The 18,239-nt window shown below is 43.1% G+C and overlaps 1 protein-coding gene across 5 annotated transcripts in view; it reads right to left on the bottom strand.

Annotated features, from left to right (window-relative positions):
- KALRN (kalirin RhoGEF kinase) overlaps positions 1-18,239 on the bottom strand; it is a 786,138-nt gene that overhangs the window by 207,178 nt on the left and 560,721 nt on the right. For all 5 annotated transcript variants that reach the window (XM_075933149.2, XM_075933142.2, XM_075933143.2 and 2 more), the window contains exons 32-33: positions 17,678-17,820; positions 15,398-15,500 (exon numbers count right to left, since the gene is read on the bottom strand). In XM_075933149.2, coding sequence (XP_075789264.2) covers positions 15,398-15,500; positions 17,678-17,820 — 246 coding nt within the window. The remainder of the gene's footprint in view (positions 1-15,397; positions 15,501-17,677; positions 17,821-18,239) is intronic.

Genomic DNA, 18,239 nt, shown 5'->3' with positions numbered 1-18,239 from the left:
CTTTCCATAAATCAGTGACTGATTTTAATCAATCGAGTGTACAACATATTATTATTCTCTTGCATCCACTCTGTCTCTCAAAGGGAATTAGGGGTCTGAGCATACTCACTCCCTTCCTGTTCTGTTGCTTCAAACTGAACCACTTTAACATCCTGACTGCTCGCTTGCTGAAGTATTTCTTTCCAGTAGAAAGCAAATCTGAAAGAGTTTTTCCGTGTTTGATTTGCTTAAGAAGCTTTACTGGTTTGCAATATAATTTATTTCCTGTTATTCAGCAGCATGCTGTCATCCAGAGCAGAGACTTTGACCCGTCTTTGCAACTTGTAGGTGCAGTTAAATTCTACCCTAGTAATCAAGTTAGCTTTATGGCTTATAATATACAGCCATTCTGCCTAGAGCAAGATCACATGTACATCAGGAGCATCTTGTGATTTACAGATATTCTGTTTGCAATTAGGCTGTAATTTTTATTATTCAAGTTAACTTGACCTTTAGCTGTATGGCCATGTGCCTATATAAAGAGTACATGTTTCAGTGTATTGATTTGTAATTAGATTTTCACACTGCCTGTGCTATCAGACAGGACATATCAAACGGGCTGCCATGGAAATTGAGGTGTATGTACTTACGATACTGCAAAACCCCTAATGCTGCATTACCCTTCTTTTTGTGTTCTGACATTTAAGTCTTCCTGTGCAAAGAATTCAGCAGCCACCTTACTCTCTGGGGGTATGTCTACACTACCCCGCTAGTGCGAACTAGCGGGGTAATGTATGCATACCGAACGTGCAAATGAAGCCCGGGATTTGAATTTCCCGGGCTTTATTTGCATAAGCCGGCCGGCGCCATTTTTAAATGCCGGCTTGTTCGAACCCCGTGCTGCGCAGCTACACGCGGCACGGGCTAGATAGTTCGGACTAGCAAGCCATGAGGTGTACAGATAGTTCGGAATAGCTTGCTAGTCTGAACTATCTAGCCCGTGCCGCGTGTACTCGTGGAATGAGGAGTACAGCTAGTTCGGATTAGGAAGCCTAATCCGAACTAGCTACTCCGTGCCGCGTGTAGCCGCGCGGCACGGGGTTCGAACTAGCCGGCATTTAAAAATGGCGCCGGCCGGCTTCATGCAAATGAAGCCTGGGAAATTCAAATCCCGGGCTTCATTTGCAATTGCGGATGACTACATTACCCCCGCTAGTTCGAACTAGCGGGGTAGTGTAGACATACCCTTAGAGACTAACAAAAACAGAGAATCATCAGCTCATCATCTGTTCAAGTGGGTTTTGCCCATGAAAGCTCATTATACTACATATATTTTTGTTAGTCTCTACAGTGCCACAGGACTAGTAGTTTTTAAAGTTACAGACTAACGCAGCTACCTCTCTGAGACCTTTTTAAGTATTGAAAAGTGTCTTCTAAGAACATGTGCCAACAGGACTATATTTTTAAAAGGGGCTTCAACCTGATCTCCTGTTAGCACCTAATTCCCTGATAGGGGCTAGATTTCTTGTGGGTGCAAAATAGCACCCATAAAGCTGGGAGCTGTGTTAAGATACTTTATCCATAAAGTTTCTATTGCCATTAGTGTTGTACATTTTAATGGTAACAAGCTTGTTTGAATGTATTCTTCACCTTTTTTTAAGGCATCACTGTAACATCATGTCACCGAGGGATTGGATTTTTAAGTGTCTAAGTTATTTAGGAGCACAAGCTCCAGTGAAATTCAATAACACTTCTAAAACCTCACCTGAAGGCTGTGTCTACACTGGGCCACTTATTCCGGAAAATCAGCCGCTTTTCCGGAATAAGCTGCGAGCCGTCTACACTGGCCCTTGAATTTCCGGAAAAGCAACGACGCTCTACTGTACAAAATCAGCCGCTATTCTGGAAAAGCTACGCTGCTCCCGCTCGGGCATAAGTCCTTATTCCGGAACACTGTTCCGGAAAAGGGCCAGTGTAGACAGCCCAGTAGTCTTTTCCGGAAAAAAGCCCCAATCACGAAAATGATGATCGGGGCTCTTTTCCGGAAAAGCGCGTCTACATTGGCCACAGATGCTTTTCCGAAAAAAGGGCTTTTCCGGAAAAGCAGCCTGCCAATGTAGACGCTCTTTTTCCGGAAATACTTATAACGAAAACTATTCTGTTTTAAGCATTTCCGGAAATCATGCCAGTGTAGACACAGCCGAAATGTTTAAGATACAGTGATGGTAAATCTGACTGCTGCTGTTTATGAAGATCTATCTCTAAGGGGAATAATACCCAGTTTTAAATCTGATTTCCATTAGCACTGACATGGCAGATGTTCCAAGCTTCCAGATGTTTTGTTCTCTTTTGACACTGAAATGCAACCTCAGATTGCTCCACAGTATGCAAGGCCTGCCAGTGTAAATGAACAAGCTGTCTGCAGCTAGAAATAAGTTCAACATTTTTTTCACTCTGAATGAATTAGGTACTCGTTAGGAATAATTGCGGTAGGAGTCACAACATCAAAGTCTTTTATGCACTATACAGTGAATCTCACATCACAAGCTAGTTGAGGGGGTGGAGAGAGAACAACTAATGAAGCTTTCTTCTGTACTTTTCAGTATTTTGGCTTTATAATATATCATACTATGGTTGCAAGGACCACTACAGTCAAAGATGTGTGGCGAAAACTCTCAGAGCTCCTAAGGGCCGCTTGTTAAAATTCAACTGCCAGCTTAAAAAAGGGGAGTGGAGAAATCTCCCTGTCTCTGCTAAGGTTCATCCACCCTCAACATCCTTGAGAGAGGGGAATGATCCTGCTATTCAAAACAATACACTGCAGAGCATTTCCTTTTGCCTTTACAGGGATCAGACTGCATTAGAAGGCTGGTCTTTTCCAAAAATTTCCTGGAGAAGGATTCCCCAAGCAACCCTTACAATATGTACACATATGCACGGTAAACCCCAGGCTTTATCATCATTTATAATCATTGGATTTTTCAGGGACAAAATATAAATATGTCAAGCAGCAGCTATTTGATACACATTTGATTGTCATTGCTGTTGATGCCATCTAGGACTTGAAGATGGCACTATCCATACACATGAGAAAGAAAAAGAAAAAAATGTCCCATTCTCCCTACTTGTGGGAAAGGTCATTTGCTAATATAACACCTTAGCCACAGGCCACTGTGCACCATCTCTGGTGATGAGAAAACAGTTAATAATCCTTTTCTTGATTATCATTTTTTAAGTTTACAAAAGAGTGAGGGAAATGCCTGGGATGTCAGAATCTAAAGGTCAATTTGTTCTTGCAGTTCTAGTCCCAACATCGTAGCAACTGCAGATTATGGTAAGGAGTCCCCTTGAACTAGAAGTCAAGGTTTTAGAATTTTTCTCAAAAACATTCTTCAATTTGAGCTTTTCATGAGCAAGAAAACAGACAAAAGAGATGCAAAAGTTACTTGTACACCAGAAATCTCCAGTCATGGACTGTTACATGCCCACATAAACATACTGATAATTTTCTCTATACATTTTTTTTGCAGAGAAAAAAATCTTTTGAATAATTATGAATTCACAGTGTTTGTGGGCTGACTGGTATCTTAGATGCCGGGAGGGAAAAACAGGCTTAGTCTTCCCACATCTCCCAGTAGCCAGGTTTTAGAAAACCTTGGCAGAATTTCAATATATTACAAAAGGTCTACAAAGTCCTCAGCCAGAAGGATGCTTAACCAGCGGGAAAAACAGAATTAAATCTCTTTTTAATTTTGGAGCTCTCTTGCATTTCCTCTGGCTATGCAACTGGTTCAGTAGCAGCAGCACAAATCACTTTAAAACATCTGACAACCTCAAACAATGTGTGTGTGCCTTGTAACAATGTGAAACTTTTTACCAGGTGAGAATCTCCCAATGGTTCACATGAAGTAGAGCCTCAAGTCGAGAGGTTACTATTAATGAGACTATAGGTAAAGAGATTTTCACAAAGAAACGTGGCAAAAGTACAGAAGGCATGCTTTCAATTTGCTACACTAGATATTTAGTTTCATAATCTCATATAATCTGATCACCACCACAAACGCATTGCCAAATGGTTCCATTTCATTCTCACACCTAAACATTTTACATTCAACAACCCTTTGTTCAAACCATGAGATCAGCCATCCTCTTCATGGGCTACTCCGAGGAAAACAGGTTCTGGAAAAATCCACCATGAAATAAATTTTTCCATCATGGGGGAATAGCTCTGAAAAGCAGTGCTGAGGTTATGATGCAGATTTCTCTCACTGTGTCATGGGATGTGCAGCTTTAAACTCTCCCTCCTGCCTTTCTTGGGAACTGCGTTAGGGAGCTTGGCCTGGATAGAAGGCACTCACTGCTTTAGGGTTTCTCAGAAGCATCATTTCACCTCTGCTACACCAGCCATTGTGCAACCTGAGAAGTATGTTACATGATGTGGAAAAAGCATCCTGTGCATAAAACAAGCACGTGGCTCCTGGAAGTGTGCAGGACACAGATGTTCTGTACCTTTCACATTAAGTACTTCCCTTTCCAGAAATCAGTATTTTTCATTGGATCATCTTGTGCCATATATTTCTGTCTCCAAACCTGCAGAATGCTCTCTGAAAGGATTAATTTAGCCACAGGCCAATTCCCCCATCCCATCAGTATCATCTGGATACAGTTACCTATCCTGTAGCTGTTGCTGTGGCCTTTTAAATTTCTCCTTGCCTGCAGCTGAACTTCTTTGCAAAGAAAAGTCACTCTGTCAAAGAGACACCAAGACTATGTCTACACTCACGGCAAGAGTAATATGCAAATGAGGCTAAGCATGGAATATCGCTGAGCCTCATTTGCATACCTAATGAGCCACCATTTTTTTCAGAAGAGGCTCTTGCGCAAGAAGGAGTGTCTACACTACCCCTTCTTGCGCGAGAAAAATCCTCTTGCGCAATGCCGTTCTTCCTGAAAAGTAATAGGTGTAACGGCATTGCACAAGAGGGTTTTTCTTGCGCAAGAAGGGGTAGTGTAGATGCTCCTTCTTGCGCAAGAGCCTCTTCTGAAAAAAATGGTGGCTCATTAGGTATGCAAATGAGGCTCCGCAATATTCCATGCTTAGCCTCATTTGCATATTACTTGTGCAAGAAGCCGCGAGTGTAGACATAGCCCCAGTGTGGTGTTATTTTCTTCAGCTTCAGGTTATACTATCTGTTAAATTCTAGTTAGCGCAGTCTTGTGCACAGAGTACATATCTGGGAGCCAGGAAGCTTGGATTTCTAATTTCTAACCTGCTTTATGATTTTGAGCAAGTAGCTTCTTTTCTCTGTGCCTTAATTTCTTCCTTTATAAATGTGCACAGAATTTACTAGAGCTAGATGGGATGATTTTGTGACAGAAAATGTCTATTTCACAGAACAGAAATTTTCCACAGAAAATTTTTAATTTTGCTGAATATATTTTGAATTTTTCCAATGACAACACCATGGCTGCCCGTGAAAGGCTCTTGTGGCTTGACGGCTATCATGCGCCATTTATTCTTGGCTGAGAGTATGACTTCAAGGGGTAATAGATAGCTGTGGTAGTTTAGAGCTGCCTTGAGGCTGTTTTAAGCTACATTTGTGCTAAGACCACAGCAGAATGAGCTCCAGTATCTAGAAGTCTCAACTGGCTTTTTTGGAGCTTTTCCTCCCTAGAAGCAGCTAGCTGGTACTGAGCGCAGCTCAGAAGCTAATTAAATCACCACAGATATACTGTAAGGATTAAACATGTGCCACACAACACAGTTTGAAGATTAAAAGGACCAGGTAAGTGCTAATTATTTTTATTTGATGGTGGAACTTCACAAGCACTAGAAACTCCCACCGGCCATTCAAAATAGAGTAGCTAATCACCAATGAGAAAAAAAATGTCAAAGTGTTCTGTGTAAGAAACACACACAAAGCCTTGTTCTCTCAGCTAATTTGTAGATGTACATTTCCACCGAGGCACTGCTTTAAAGTTTAGAGTTGGAAACTCACAGGACTTGTGTGGGCCAGAGAAAGGACAATATCATCAATGTACATTTCCCGTCATGGGAAAAGTGCTCAAATTCTGCTCCCGAGTGGGTGACATTATTTCAGATTTCAACTACTGCAAGAGAATTGCCTGTGGCTTCAGAGATGCCACTTCTTTGAGTTGCCAAAGGATGCTTTACTTCCTCTCTGCACCAGATGCTGCCCCTCCCAGCTGTCCGCTCTGCTCCTGGGTGCCAGCCCTGGCCACTGGCTCTGCACCTGACCCCGATCAGAGCTGTGCTCTCCGGTGTTGGCCCCGCTGCCTCCAGACCTTTTGGGCTATGCTCCTCACTGCACTGGCACCAGCCAGAGGCTGTGCTTCCGCCCCCGGCCCAGGTTGCAATCCTGGGCACCAGTCCAGGCTGTGCTCCTGGCCACTGACCCTGCTACCTCTGGCTCAGCTGGGGCTGCGCTCCCCACTGCCAGCCCGCCAGGGCTGTGCTTCCCACCACCAGCCCAGACCCTGAACCTGGCCATCCCGGGCTCTCTGGTCCAGCAATATCTGCACCACAGATGTTTCCAGACCAGAGAGTCTCAGATTTTAGCGGTTCACCCTGTACCACAGATGTGGATCGCAGATGTCAGGACCACAGTATTATGAATCTTCTGGAATAAGGATTAAGGCCATTTCTAAATGAAGAGATATAGTCTTTGTTGTATATTTTATAGTATTTAAACATTCCAGTGCTTTTTTTCAGAACTAAAGACAATATGTATGGGAGGAGGACTGTTCTACCCAGCATCTCCAAACAGAAGATCAATCAGCAGGAATCAATCCAACTTCCTTAAAAATAGCCATGTCTCAAAACCAGTAGATTTAAAGCAGGTTGGAATGTCTTTCACATTAGCATCTTCTTTGTGCGGGTTCCTCAAGCCATGCATCTATCTTCCAGGGACTTAATCCCAACTGAAGCTTTTGTATAGTTTGTTTACGAGGATTTACTGTACACGACAAGAGCATAGAATGGGTTTACTTTATAGATCAGTGGTCACCAACAAGTAGATTGGGATCTACTGGTATACGCATTTTAGAGCCTCTGACAGGTGATCCTGACTGGTTTGGCCTGGAGGTTATCAAGTCCCAGCACTTCAGCTGCCCCTCCTCTCACTGCTGCACATCTCCTCTCCTTTGCCTTGGAGCTATCTCCTGCTTAGCATGCAGGGTGGAGGAGGTAGAAAAGAGGGACACTGATCTAAGGGTCTCTCCCCCACCCCGCACCCTGTATCCCATCTCCACAGAGAAAGGGGACACAATGGGACTCAGAATGGACCGAGTTGTCCTATGTCCAAACATGCTCAGCATACATAAAGGGGCAATTTGAATCTCTCTCACACAATATGTGTCTCTGTCAAATATACATTGTGTCATTCACACTCCCTTCCCAACCCAACACATACTTGTGGTTTTATTTCTGTTACTTCTTTCAAGGTGTGTTATTTTAGGTTTTTGACGGGTCTGGACATTTCATAGTTTTTATTTCTCTCTCATACTTAAATTTAATTATTTGAGTAATGAGTTCTAAAATGCCTAACCTGTCATGGCTGGAGTAATTATCCCTCTGGCAATTAAAAAAAATTATATCTAGGTTTTCAGTTTCTATTGGCGGTGCACATTATCTCGATATTGGTGCACATAACAAAACTCATCCCCTCTAGTTTTTTCCATCCATGTGCAGAACATGCACACCTGGCTCAATCTCCGGGAGACTCCTGCAGCCAAATCGGAAGAGCTACCACTGACAGTTGGGCAGTACAGCAGGGTTAAGGCAAACTCCCCCTTGCCCTGGCCCTGGACTATTCCTGGATGCAGCTGGCACAACCCTGCATTCCCTGGGGGAGGCAGGACAAGGGGTTTCCACAGTTACCCTGGCCTGCAGGAATTGTCCTTGCAGCTCCAGTGGCTGGGAATGAGGAACCACAGCCAATGAGAGGTATGGGGGTGGTGTCTCCAGATGGGGGGCAGTGCACAGACCCATCTGCACCTTCCCCATAAGGAGCCACTGGCTGGACATGCCAGCCAATTTCAGGAGTGGAGCAGGGCCAGGGTGGGGGTGAGCTTGCCTTAGTCTCACTGCACTACCACCCAGGAGCCACCTGCTGGAGCCCCATCCTCAACCCCTGCACCGGCCCTGAGCCACTCCCATATCCAAACTGCCTCCCACAGCGTGCACCTTGAACCCTTCCTGCACCCCATTCTCCTGTCCCAGGCTCAGCCCCTCCCATACTCTGCACTCCTCAGCCCAAGACCAGACCCTGCACCTCAACCTTTTACCCCAAACTGGTGAACGTGAATGATTAGGGATGGTGGGGAGAATGGAGTGAGTAGGACGAGGCCTCAGAGAAGGGGTGGGGCAAAGGCAGGGCCTCAGAGAAGAAGGAGGGGCAAGGGTATTTGGGTTTGAGGTAGAGCCTGGATTGCACTTAAACTCAAAAAGTGACCATGTTTTTAAAAGGTTGGAGACAACTGTTGTAGAGGGTGACGAACTAACTTCGGTATAGTATATCACACTGGCCCCGACTCAAGCATTTACAGAAGGTTCTGTTTGCTATAATATTGCTCATTTCTGTTGTTTCTGTTTTCCAATTCTATGTACAGCACAGAGTGCCTACTTTTCTCATACAAAACATTTTCTCAAATGGAGAAAAGAGTGTTTTTTTTAAATATCCGTCAGAACACAGGTTTTACATACAGGCAGTCCCCGACTTACGCAGATCCGACTTATGTCGGATCCGCACTTACGAACGGGGCTTTTCTCGCCCCGGAGCTCACGGGTGGCGGGTCGCCACCCGTGTCCTCCGGGGCGAGAAAAGCTTCTCCCGGTCTCCCTGGTCTGCTTGGTGGGGGGGGGGGGGGTCCAGCAAAGCCGCTGGACCCCCCCAGCAGACCAGGGACACATGAGCAAAGCCGCCGCCTGGGCGGCTTTGCTCGTTTGCCCGGGAGCAAAGCCGCCCAGGCAGCGGGACCCCCACCTGGGCGGCTTTGCTCCTGTCCCCCTGGTCTGCTGGAGGGGGAGGAGGTGCAGCTAGTGCGCCCCCCCCCCCCCCCAGCAGACCAGGCTTTTGTCGCGGGACGCCTCGGGTAGAGCAGCTGGGGTGCTGCCGGGTTGGTCCTGTGGGAACCTACCGGGCAGTGCCCCAGCTGTTCTGTCCCAGGCTCCAGATTCAGCAGCTGTTGAAACTGATCAGGCTGATTCCAGGAAGCTGGGGGCAGAGCAACTCTGCCTCCGGCTTCCTGTAGTCAGCCCCTGGTCAGTTTCAGTGGCAGCAGCTGAATCTGGAGCCAGTTCTGACTTACATACAAATTCAACTTAAGAACAAACCTATAGCCCCTATCTTGTACGTAACCCGGGGACTGCCTGTATCCCTCTATGTAGTTTAACATTTTCTTTCTTTCTTTCTTTCTTTCTTTCTTTCTTTCTTTCTTTCTTTCTTTCTTTCTTTCTAGAATAAAATCCAAGAAATATTATTAAAAACATTAAAATATTAAGAATCAGTGCCCAGGTCCAGGAAGTTACTTAAGCACTTGCCTAACTTTAAGCATGAGTAACCCCATTGCTATCAGTGAGACTATTCATTCGCATATTTAAAACAGTACTGCCAATCCCTCTCACTGAAAGAATCACGAGTCAGGCCCTTCATAAGCACAAGATCATCATAAGAGTCATGAGAATTTAATAGGGAAAAAATAAGATTCCTTTTCATTTGCCTTTCGTTTTTTAAACCCTTAGGATTCATGTTTTCCAACTTTACTCCACAGCTCCAACTGCTAGTAATTATTTTTTTGTTTACAAAAATGGACATTGAGATTGTCACATGACTCCAAGAGTTGGGGCTTTAAGAATAACATTGTACATTATTAGACTCAGTAACACATCTAAAGTCAGGCACTTATTTTCTGAATAACACTCTGGCTACGTCTACACTAGCGGGTTCTTGTGCAAGAACATCTTGCGCAAGGGTTCTTGTGCAAGAACTCTTGAACACGCCCACACTGCCATGTGCTTTTGCGCAAGAGCATCCATGGAAGTGTGCACGCTCTCTTGTGAAAGAAAACTCTGATGGCCATTTTAGCCATAGGACTTTCTTGTGCAAGAAGCCTCTGTCACACGTCTACACTGCCCTATTGCGCACTTACACTTGTTAGAAAAGAGCATAGATCTTGTGCAAGAAGCCCTCTCTTTCCCCGCTTTACTGTAAATCTTCTTGTGCAAGAGTGGGCGGGCAGTGTGGATGCTCTGCGGAAGAACAGTTGTTCTTGCGCAAGAACTCGCCAGTGTAGACATAGCCACTAAGTCTAAGAGATGCGAATGTCATTCATTACTATTATTTTATATCAGTGTTTCTCAAAGTGGTCTGTGAAACAACTTTGGCAAAGCTGCTAATTGGCTGCACTGGTGTGCTTATTTACTGGCACCATGGCCATGGAATCTTGTGGTTCCCATTAGTTCTGGTTCGCCATTTGCAGCCAAAGGGAGCCGCAGGAAGCAGTGTGGGTTGGGACACCACTTCCTGCAGCTCCCCTTGGCTGCAAATGGCAAACTGGATCAAATGGGAGCTGTGAGGCTCTGTGGCCATGGCACTGGTAAACACACCAGCACAGCCAGTTAGCAGCTTTCTCATAGTAGTTTCACAGATGACTTTGAGAAGCACTGGTGTATATTATAGTGCTGCCTAAAGTCTTCAGCTGAGATCCAGGCCCAAAGTGTTGGCAAACATGCAGTGAGAGACTGTATCTGCCCTAAAAAGCTTACAATTTAAACAATAAAATGAAGGATATGAGGAGACAGAGGCATAAAGAAGTGAAGTGACTTTTCTAAGGACAAAAAGCAGGTCAGAGCCAGAGCCAGAATTAAAGTCCGGGGGTATGTCTACACTACCCCGCTAGTTCGAACTAGCGGGGTAATGTATGCATACCGCACTTGCTAATGAAGCCCGGGATTTGAATTTCCCGGGCTTCATTAGCATAAGCGGGGAGCCGCCATTTTTAAATCCCCGCTGCTTCGAACCCCGTGTAGCGCGGCTACACGGGGCTCGAACTAGGTAGTTCGGACTAGGGTCCTATTCCGAACTACCGGTACTCCTCGTGAAACGAGGTGTACCGGTAGTTCGGAATAGGCCCCTAGTCCGAACTACCTAGTTCGAGCCCCGTGTAGCCGCGCTACACGGGGTTCGAAGCAGCGGGGATTTAAAAATGGCGGCTCCCCGCTTATGCTAATGAAGCCCGGGAAATTCAAATCCCGGGCTTCATTAGCAAGTGCGGTATGCATACATTACCCTCCTAGTTCGAACTAGGAGGGTAGTGTAGACATACCCCAGGTTATTTCCCCCCCCCCCCCCGCCTTAATTCAGTACCTTGGCACTACATTACACTATACTACCTCCTTTGCTAAGTCTTACTGTTTAATTAATCTATACTGAGAGACAATGAACATTCCTGTTCAGGTTACTGGAGTAACAGCTGTGTCAGTGTTTCCATTAAATTCTGCCCCCTTCTCTCAGGAATTAAAAGCATAGTTGTACAAAATTTGCTCTAAGGCTGAAGCTTGACATATGAGAGGAATTAAACTTATTCTCAACCAGGAGAGATTTGGTTTTTTAAAAATAAAATCTGAAATAAATGTGTGTGGCTATCAGATGAAGGGCGTGAACAAATACAAGTGTTAGAATATTGTTGGCACTGCAAAAACTCAAAAATTTCTGTGGCTGTTTTAGCCCAAAATGACGCATGTCATTCATTTCCCCTAACATTCAATTATGCACTGGGTAATCCCCAGGCATAATGGCTGGTGTTAAGAAAAGGACAACGTGCGTTGGGTTTAGCTTTGAATTTTCTTGATCTTAGAAGACTGTGTCAACCTTATCATTTCTAGTGAAGAGTTAATATATAAATGTTCCAATGCATATTGATCTGTCCCTCAACACATGTTGCTAATGCTAACACATGAAGTAGCTTTGCAAGACAGAAACAGACTGTGAGGGACTCCAAGAAGATCTCACCAAACTGAGTGATTGGGCAACAAAATGGCAAATGAAATTTAATGTGGGTAAGTGTAAAGTAATGCACATCGGGAAAAATAACCCCAACTATACGTACAGTATGATGGGGGCTAATTTGACTACGACAAATTAGGAAAGAGATCTTGGAGTTATCGTGGACAGTTCTCTGAAAACTTCCACGCAGTGTGTAGCGGCGGTCAAAAAGGCAAATAGGATGCTAGGAATTATTAGGAAAGGGATATAAAATAAGACCCAGAATATCTTACTGCCCCTGTATAAAAACTATGGTACGCCCACATCTTGAATACTGTGTACAGATGTGGTCTCCTTACCTCAAAAAAGATATTTTGGCCTTGGAAAGGGTTCAGAAAAAGGCAACTAAAATGATTAGGGGTTTGGAACGGATCCCATATGAGGAGAGGTTAAAGCGACTGGGACTTTTCAGTTTAGAAAAGAGGAGACTGAGGGGGGATATGATAGAGGTCTATAAAATCATGAGTGGTGTGGAGAGGGCCAATAAAGAAAAGTTATTTATTAGTTCCCTAAATAGAAGAACTAGAGAACACCAAATGAAATTAATGGGTAGCAGGTTTAAAACTAATAAAAGAAAGTTCTTCTTCACACAGCATGTAGTTAACCTGTGGAACTCCTTGCCAGAGGAGGCTGTGAAGGTTAGGATTATAATAGAGTTTAAAGAGAAGCTAGATAATTTCATGGAGGTTAGGTCCATAAAAGGCTATTAGCCAGAGGATAAAATGGTGTCCTTGGCCTCTGTTTGTCAGAGGCTGGAGAGGGATGGCAGGAGAGAAATCGCTTGATCATTGTCTTCGGTCCACCCTCTCTGGGGCACCTGGTGTTGGCTACTGTCGGCAGACAGGATACTGGGCTAGATGGACCTTTGGTCTGACCCAGTACGGCCGTTCTTATGTTCTTATGTTATGTTCTTATTTGTAAAGGAGGTTTTTATGAAGAGATAATGTGTTGCTTTTAAAGGGGGAGCCTCTCCATGATTTCTTCAGGATTTAATCCATTCAGGAAACATGAAGAGAGGCTTCACTGAGGTCACAGAATGAAGGGCTTCATTTGGAACAAATCTCAGAGTCTAAATCTGATTTCACTAACGCCAGAGTAACTCTACTAACTTCAGTGGAGTTGTATGGTGACGGAGTGTTATTTACATCTCACAGGTTTGTTACATATCTGTGCCAGAGCAGTGCTGTTATCTGCAACACATGAATACATTATGCTGCATATGTTACAGAATTTACTCAAGCGTCAGCAGCTGTGTCAAGAAAGCTGAGCCGGGGGCACACTGGAGAGCAGCTGCAGCTTTTCTGAGATCTGCCCCAAAGCTCTCTGATCATTTACTGTTGGTCAATCTTAGAAGATAAACCACTGACACCTCCCCATCCGAAAGAGACCTCACTCCAGTTCTCATGTAAGAAAAGCACCACACATGAGGGCCGATATTTCTTCAAGACCCATTCTAAAATCCCCCAAAGACCCAGAAAATTGTTCCACTTTTAGAAAGGCTAATGTAAGGAGCACAGTACTCTGTTAGGTCTCAGTATTCTTTTGGGGTCTGCAGGATCAGGACCTCAGTGTTTAAAGTATGAGTGTATGGAAATATGAAGAGCAGATACTGACATGAGATAATTAAATATACACCATTCCTCAGTATAAAGGTGCTCCAAGGCAGCACTGTGAATGCTAAACTCTCCTCACCCTATTCCCACAATTAGAGTCATTGATGTCAAGGGCCTATTTTAGCAGGATTTGGCTTTGGGTCTATAGCTCTGATTCATCAAAACACTTGAGTACACAGTTAGCTTTAAGGACATGCTTCCATCTATTTCTGTTCAGCAAAACACTTATCCATGCCCTTAACTATAGACAGGACATAGGCAAATGGTTAAAGTGAACCATGCTCTCAAGAGCGTTGCTGAATTGGAATATTTATAAGCTGCAGAGGGGTAGTTGAGTTAGTCTGTAACTGGAAAAACGTAAAAGCCAACGAATACTCTAGCAGCACCTTAAAGACTAACAAAACATGTAGATGGTATCATGAGCTTTTGTGGGTACAACCGACTTCTTCAGATGAAACATTTATATCAGGAATAAGAGGCGAACAATACCAAAATGCAGAAAAAATCAGTGTAAATCAAAGACATGAAAAAATTTATTTTCCAGCACCTAGCAAGTTATTCACCTAGTTTCAGTAGCTTTTGGAACTTATACAGATTGTATAATACAGACATCTTGATTAGTTACTGGTGAAACAGGAGAGCAATAAAGGCATGTTCCAATAACATATTACCTTGGGGCCTTTTATCATTCATTTACAATGTATTTCTTTTTCTGAAATATTGGAGCTCACTGGTGAGCTTGATAACTACAGATACAATCTTGTAATTGCAAAGGCATTTTCTATTCAGTGCCACTAGCAGCACGATAAAAACACTGACAAGCACACATCCCCTAGCTAGGTGATCCTGGAAAGTTCATTATTTTGCAAGTTTTCATCAGTTTCGAAACCAAACAGGTGAAAAAGCATAAATGGTCTTTTGCAGGATCTAAAAAATCCAACTATGTTAAATGGAATAAATTATTATTAGTCAACATCACTGTTGAATCAGTGCTCCTGGAAACTGGAAATATGGCCAAAGATCACAGTTGGAGGAATTAGGACAATATACACAAGTCAATCCTCATACCAGTAATGGCACACCCAAACAACCAAACCCTCTGATTGTTCAATAAATAACACAATCACATGCACAGAACAACATACAAGATTAAAACGGAATCTAACGAGCCTCAAGGGTGCCACAGATGTGTTCCACCATATGTCAAGAAGGAATGGATTCCAGAATTACAGAATCTGGAAGAGAAGAAGGCCTCCCAGCCTCTCATGATTACACAATAGGGAGCAGCTTGCATTTCAGTCTTGTTCTGTTAATTGCTGTGTGTGCATCTATGGACCATCCAATAGACTACTTTTTGGCACTAATATGGCAATTATAGAAGATAACCAACTGTCTGGCAATTCACAATCTGGCTCACTCTGGGACAGAGTTAATAAGAAAAAAAGTTGCTCTGGGCTGTGTTATTTCATGGCCTACTCAACCTCTCAGTTTTAACACACAGGATACATGCTGCACCTCAGAGCCAGTAACAAGAGGGGCTAACCGTGTACCACAGTAATACTGAGGAGTAGCATAAGAATAGCCAGATTTTTAATACCTCAGCAAAGGGATTCCCAAGTGTAATATAGCTAAAGAACCTCCATAAAGAGTTAGTTTTTTGGTCTCTCTTTCTATTCTGCTTCTACCCCAAATTCTCCTGGGAGGAGTTATATGCAGTGCATATTCAGCGGTAGATCCTACCTTGTCACTGTCCACTGTGTTCTGTGAAGTCCTGGATGCAATGGAAATGGTATCAGGCTGACTGCTCCCATCTCCTTGGCTGTCTGCATCATCTACTCCATCTCTGCAAGGAGAGAAAAAGAAAACAGCCCTGTTAACTTAAAGCGCCAGCCTTGGGAAGTGCAAAAATTCATAGGTGGATTTGAGAACTGCCAATTCAGCACATCAGGGCAAGCTTTGTGCTAAGATTACTCCACTGATGAAGCTCATATTATTCCATGCTGTGTAATTTAAAATTATGTCACCTCTGCTGTAGGGTTAGAATTTTTCATGTTATCACCATGTTTATTGCTGGAATAGGAATGGCTGTTGTGTCCATATTTACAGCAACAAAAGCCTTGCTCCTGGAAATAGCTCCCTAATAAGGGTGGTAGGCAGATATTCCACTTATGTTAGATTTCTCACTTAACCAAAACCGGCTATCCAAATTACAGTATTGCTGTTCACGACACAAAAGTGAAGGAGTCTCACTGTAATCCACATTTTTGAGGGTTTAAAATTAGGATAAAAATGATAGGCTTGTAAAACTAAGACTTGTAAAAATAAATAAATAAATAAGAAAATAAATAACCAGATCAGTCTGCTGGCATAGGATATTTCTTCCTTCTAGAAATGCCTTTCTTTTGAATCTTTCTCCCCCTCTGTTTAAAATGTTGTTACTGAGATTAGTACACAACAGTATGAGGGTAAGGATGCTGGAAATGTTAGGGGGACAGTCTGTGGTTTAGTTTCCTACTCTGCCACAGATTTCCTGTGAAACTGCAGGCACATCACTTGGGTCTGGATGGTTAAAGGTTATGTGGGTGTTGCTCCACTCAGCCTGGCAGAAGTGACTTAGACATTCGGAAGTCCCACTGACTTTCAATGACTTACGCTCCTAAGTGCCTAGCTCACTTTTGAAAATGAGGCTTAAGCTCCTAAATCAGTTAGATGTTGCAATATTAAGTGACACAACACTTAATCACCTTTAAAAATCTGGATCTTAGCCACTTTGTGCCTTAGTTCCCTGTCAGTAAAATGGGGAAACGGGGATCAAAGCATTGACTTATTTCTCAGAGATGTTATAAAAATGAACATATTGAAGATTGAGAGGAGCTCAATGGAGGCTCTATAATACTTCAGACAGACTGACAGACTGATTCTACATGGGCTCATCGGGGTCTATTCTAATGGATCCCAATGCAGGATTGGAACCTTATTTAACACAGTGAAAGGAACAACGTTTTGTATCATTTTTTAACCAAGTATTCCACATTATTGTCCATAAAAGTCGTCTTCTTATTTCTTATTACTTGTCATTCATATACTATCAGGACCACCTATTATTTTTATTGTCACATGGTACATAAAATTGATCAAGAAAAAAGATTATGCAGATGCTTGCTTGTGAGAAGTAGACTCGTCTTCAGATTAGACTGGCAAGAGAAACATCCTTGGATTCAATGGATAATTTTGTTCCAGCAGTTAATTCACTGTAAGTTTACATCTCTCTAGTAGTTTTGTGGGGAGGGTGAATATTTTTATTTGAAAAAGTCTGTTTGGTTTCTACAGAAAAGGCTTTCATTACATTTTTAATTCCATTTCATGGTCAAAAATCAAAGTTTGTAAAAAATCAAAGTTATAGTAAAAAATTCTATGTGAATCTAGTAAAAAGCTAACAGATACGGTCCTGCTCATTTGAGGAAGTGGGCTTTGCCCACAAAAGCTCCATGATACTATATATATTTGTTAGTCTGTGAGCCCTGGTTTACACTAGAGAGTTATTTCAGAATAATTCCCCTTATTTTGAAATAGCAAGTGGAGCATTCACAATACCAAACCCGTTATTTCAAACTAAGGAGCTGGTTATTTTGAAATCTGTATTCCTGCTTTCCTGGGGGAACAAGCTTATTTGGAAATAGTTATTTTGGGAGTAATTATTTCAAATTTAGTTATTTCAAAATGATTTCCTAGTGTAGACATGCCCTACGGTGTCACAGGACTACTCGTTGTTTTTAAAGACACTCTCCTTCTATGATAAAATCAAAGGAGCTTAATTGTATGTAATTAATAATGTGATCGGGTCTGTGATTTTTTTTAAATGTAACTTGACTGATTTTTTTTGCTCAAACGGTTGAAATGATTTTTTAAAATTTCTATTCAATTAACTAAGCTGAGCAAACCTGCACTGCTAAAGAAAGCAGCCCCAATAGAAAATCAAGTTCCCAAGGAGAGCATTGTTTATGGAATCATTGAGGTTACCTTTTACTGTTATTTCTCTGTTTTGCTGGTGTCTTGGGGAGCTGGATTGGCTCCTTCAAAGCTCCTTTCAAATGGATAATCCTCTCCTGAATGACTTCCCGGATATTTTTGATCCATTCCTGTTTCGTTTCAATACTGGAGGCCTGAAGTTCCAAAAGACAAAACGATAGGCACATTATAATATTCTTGTCATATCTCCGGTGTAAGAAGAGTCATAATTTGTTGATGTTAACACGTGATGGGCTGTTTCACTGTTGGTTCTCCCCTAGGGATGGATGTGAAAGGTTAACCAACTATCCTAAACAGTGATGTCTGTGTCTCTCAGTGATGGGCCCAGCCTGGGCAATCTGTCTCAGGCTACACGCTGGCTCCCTGGGAGCGGGGCCGGCAGCCCTCTTGCCAGCTCTGCTCTCAGGGAAGCAGCTTTGCTGGGAGTGGTGACAGCAGCCCCTGCAGGTCTCACTCCCGGGGAGGCTTTGCTGTGGGCTCTTAAATAAGCTTATACTGCGGAGCCTGCAGTGTGTAACCTGTGTAAACACTAGGATTTTCAGCTCTTACATGG

This window comes from Pelodiscus sinensis, chromosome 7 (assembly GCF_052426305.1).
Source record: "Pelodiscus sinensis isolate ZL-2025 chromosome 7, ASM5242630v1, whole genome shotgun sequence".
Lineage (NCBI taxonomy): Eukaryota > Metazoa > Chordata > Testudines > Trionychidae > Pelodiscus > Pelodiscus sinensis.
The sequence above is the reverse complement of the archived record's forward strand: the minus strand, read 5'-3'. Positions and strand labels throughout refer to the sequence as shown.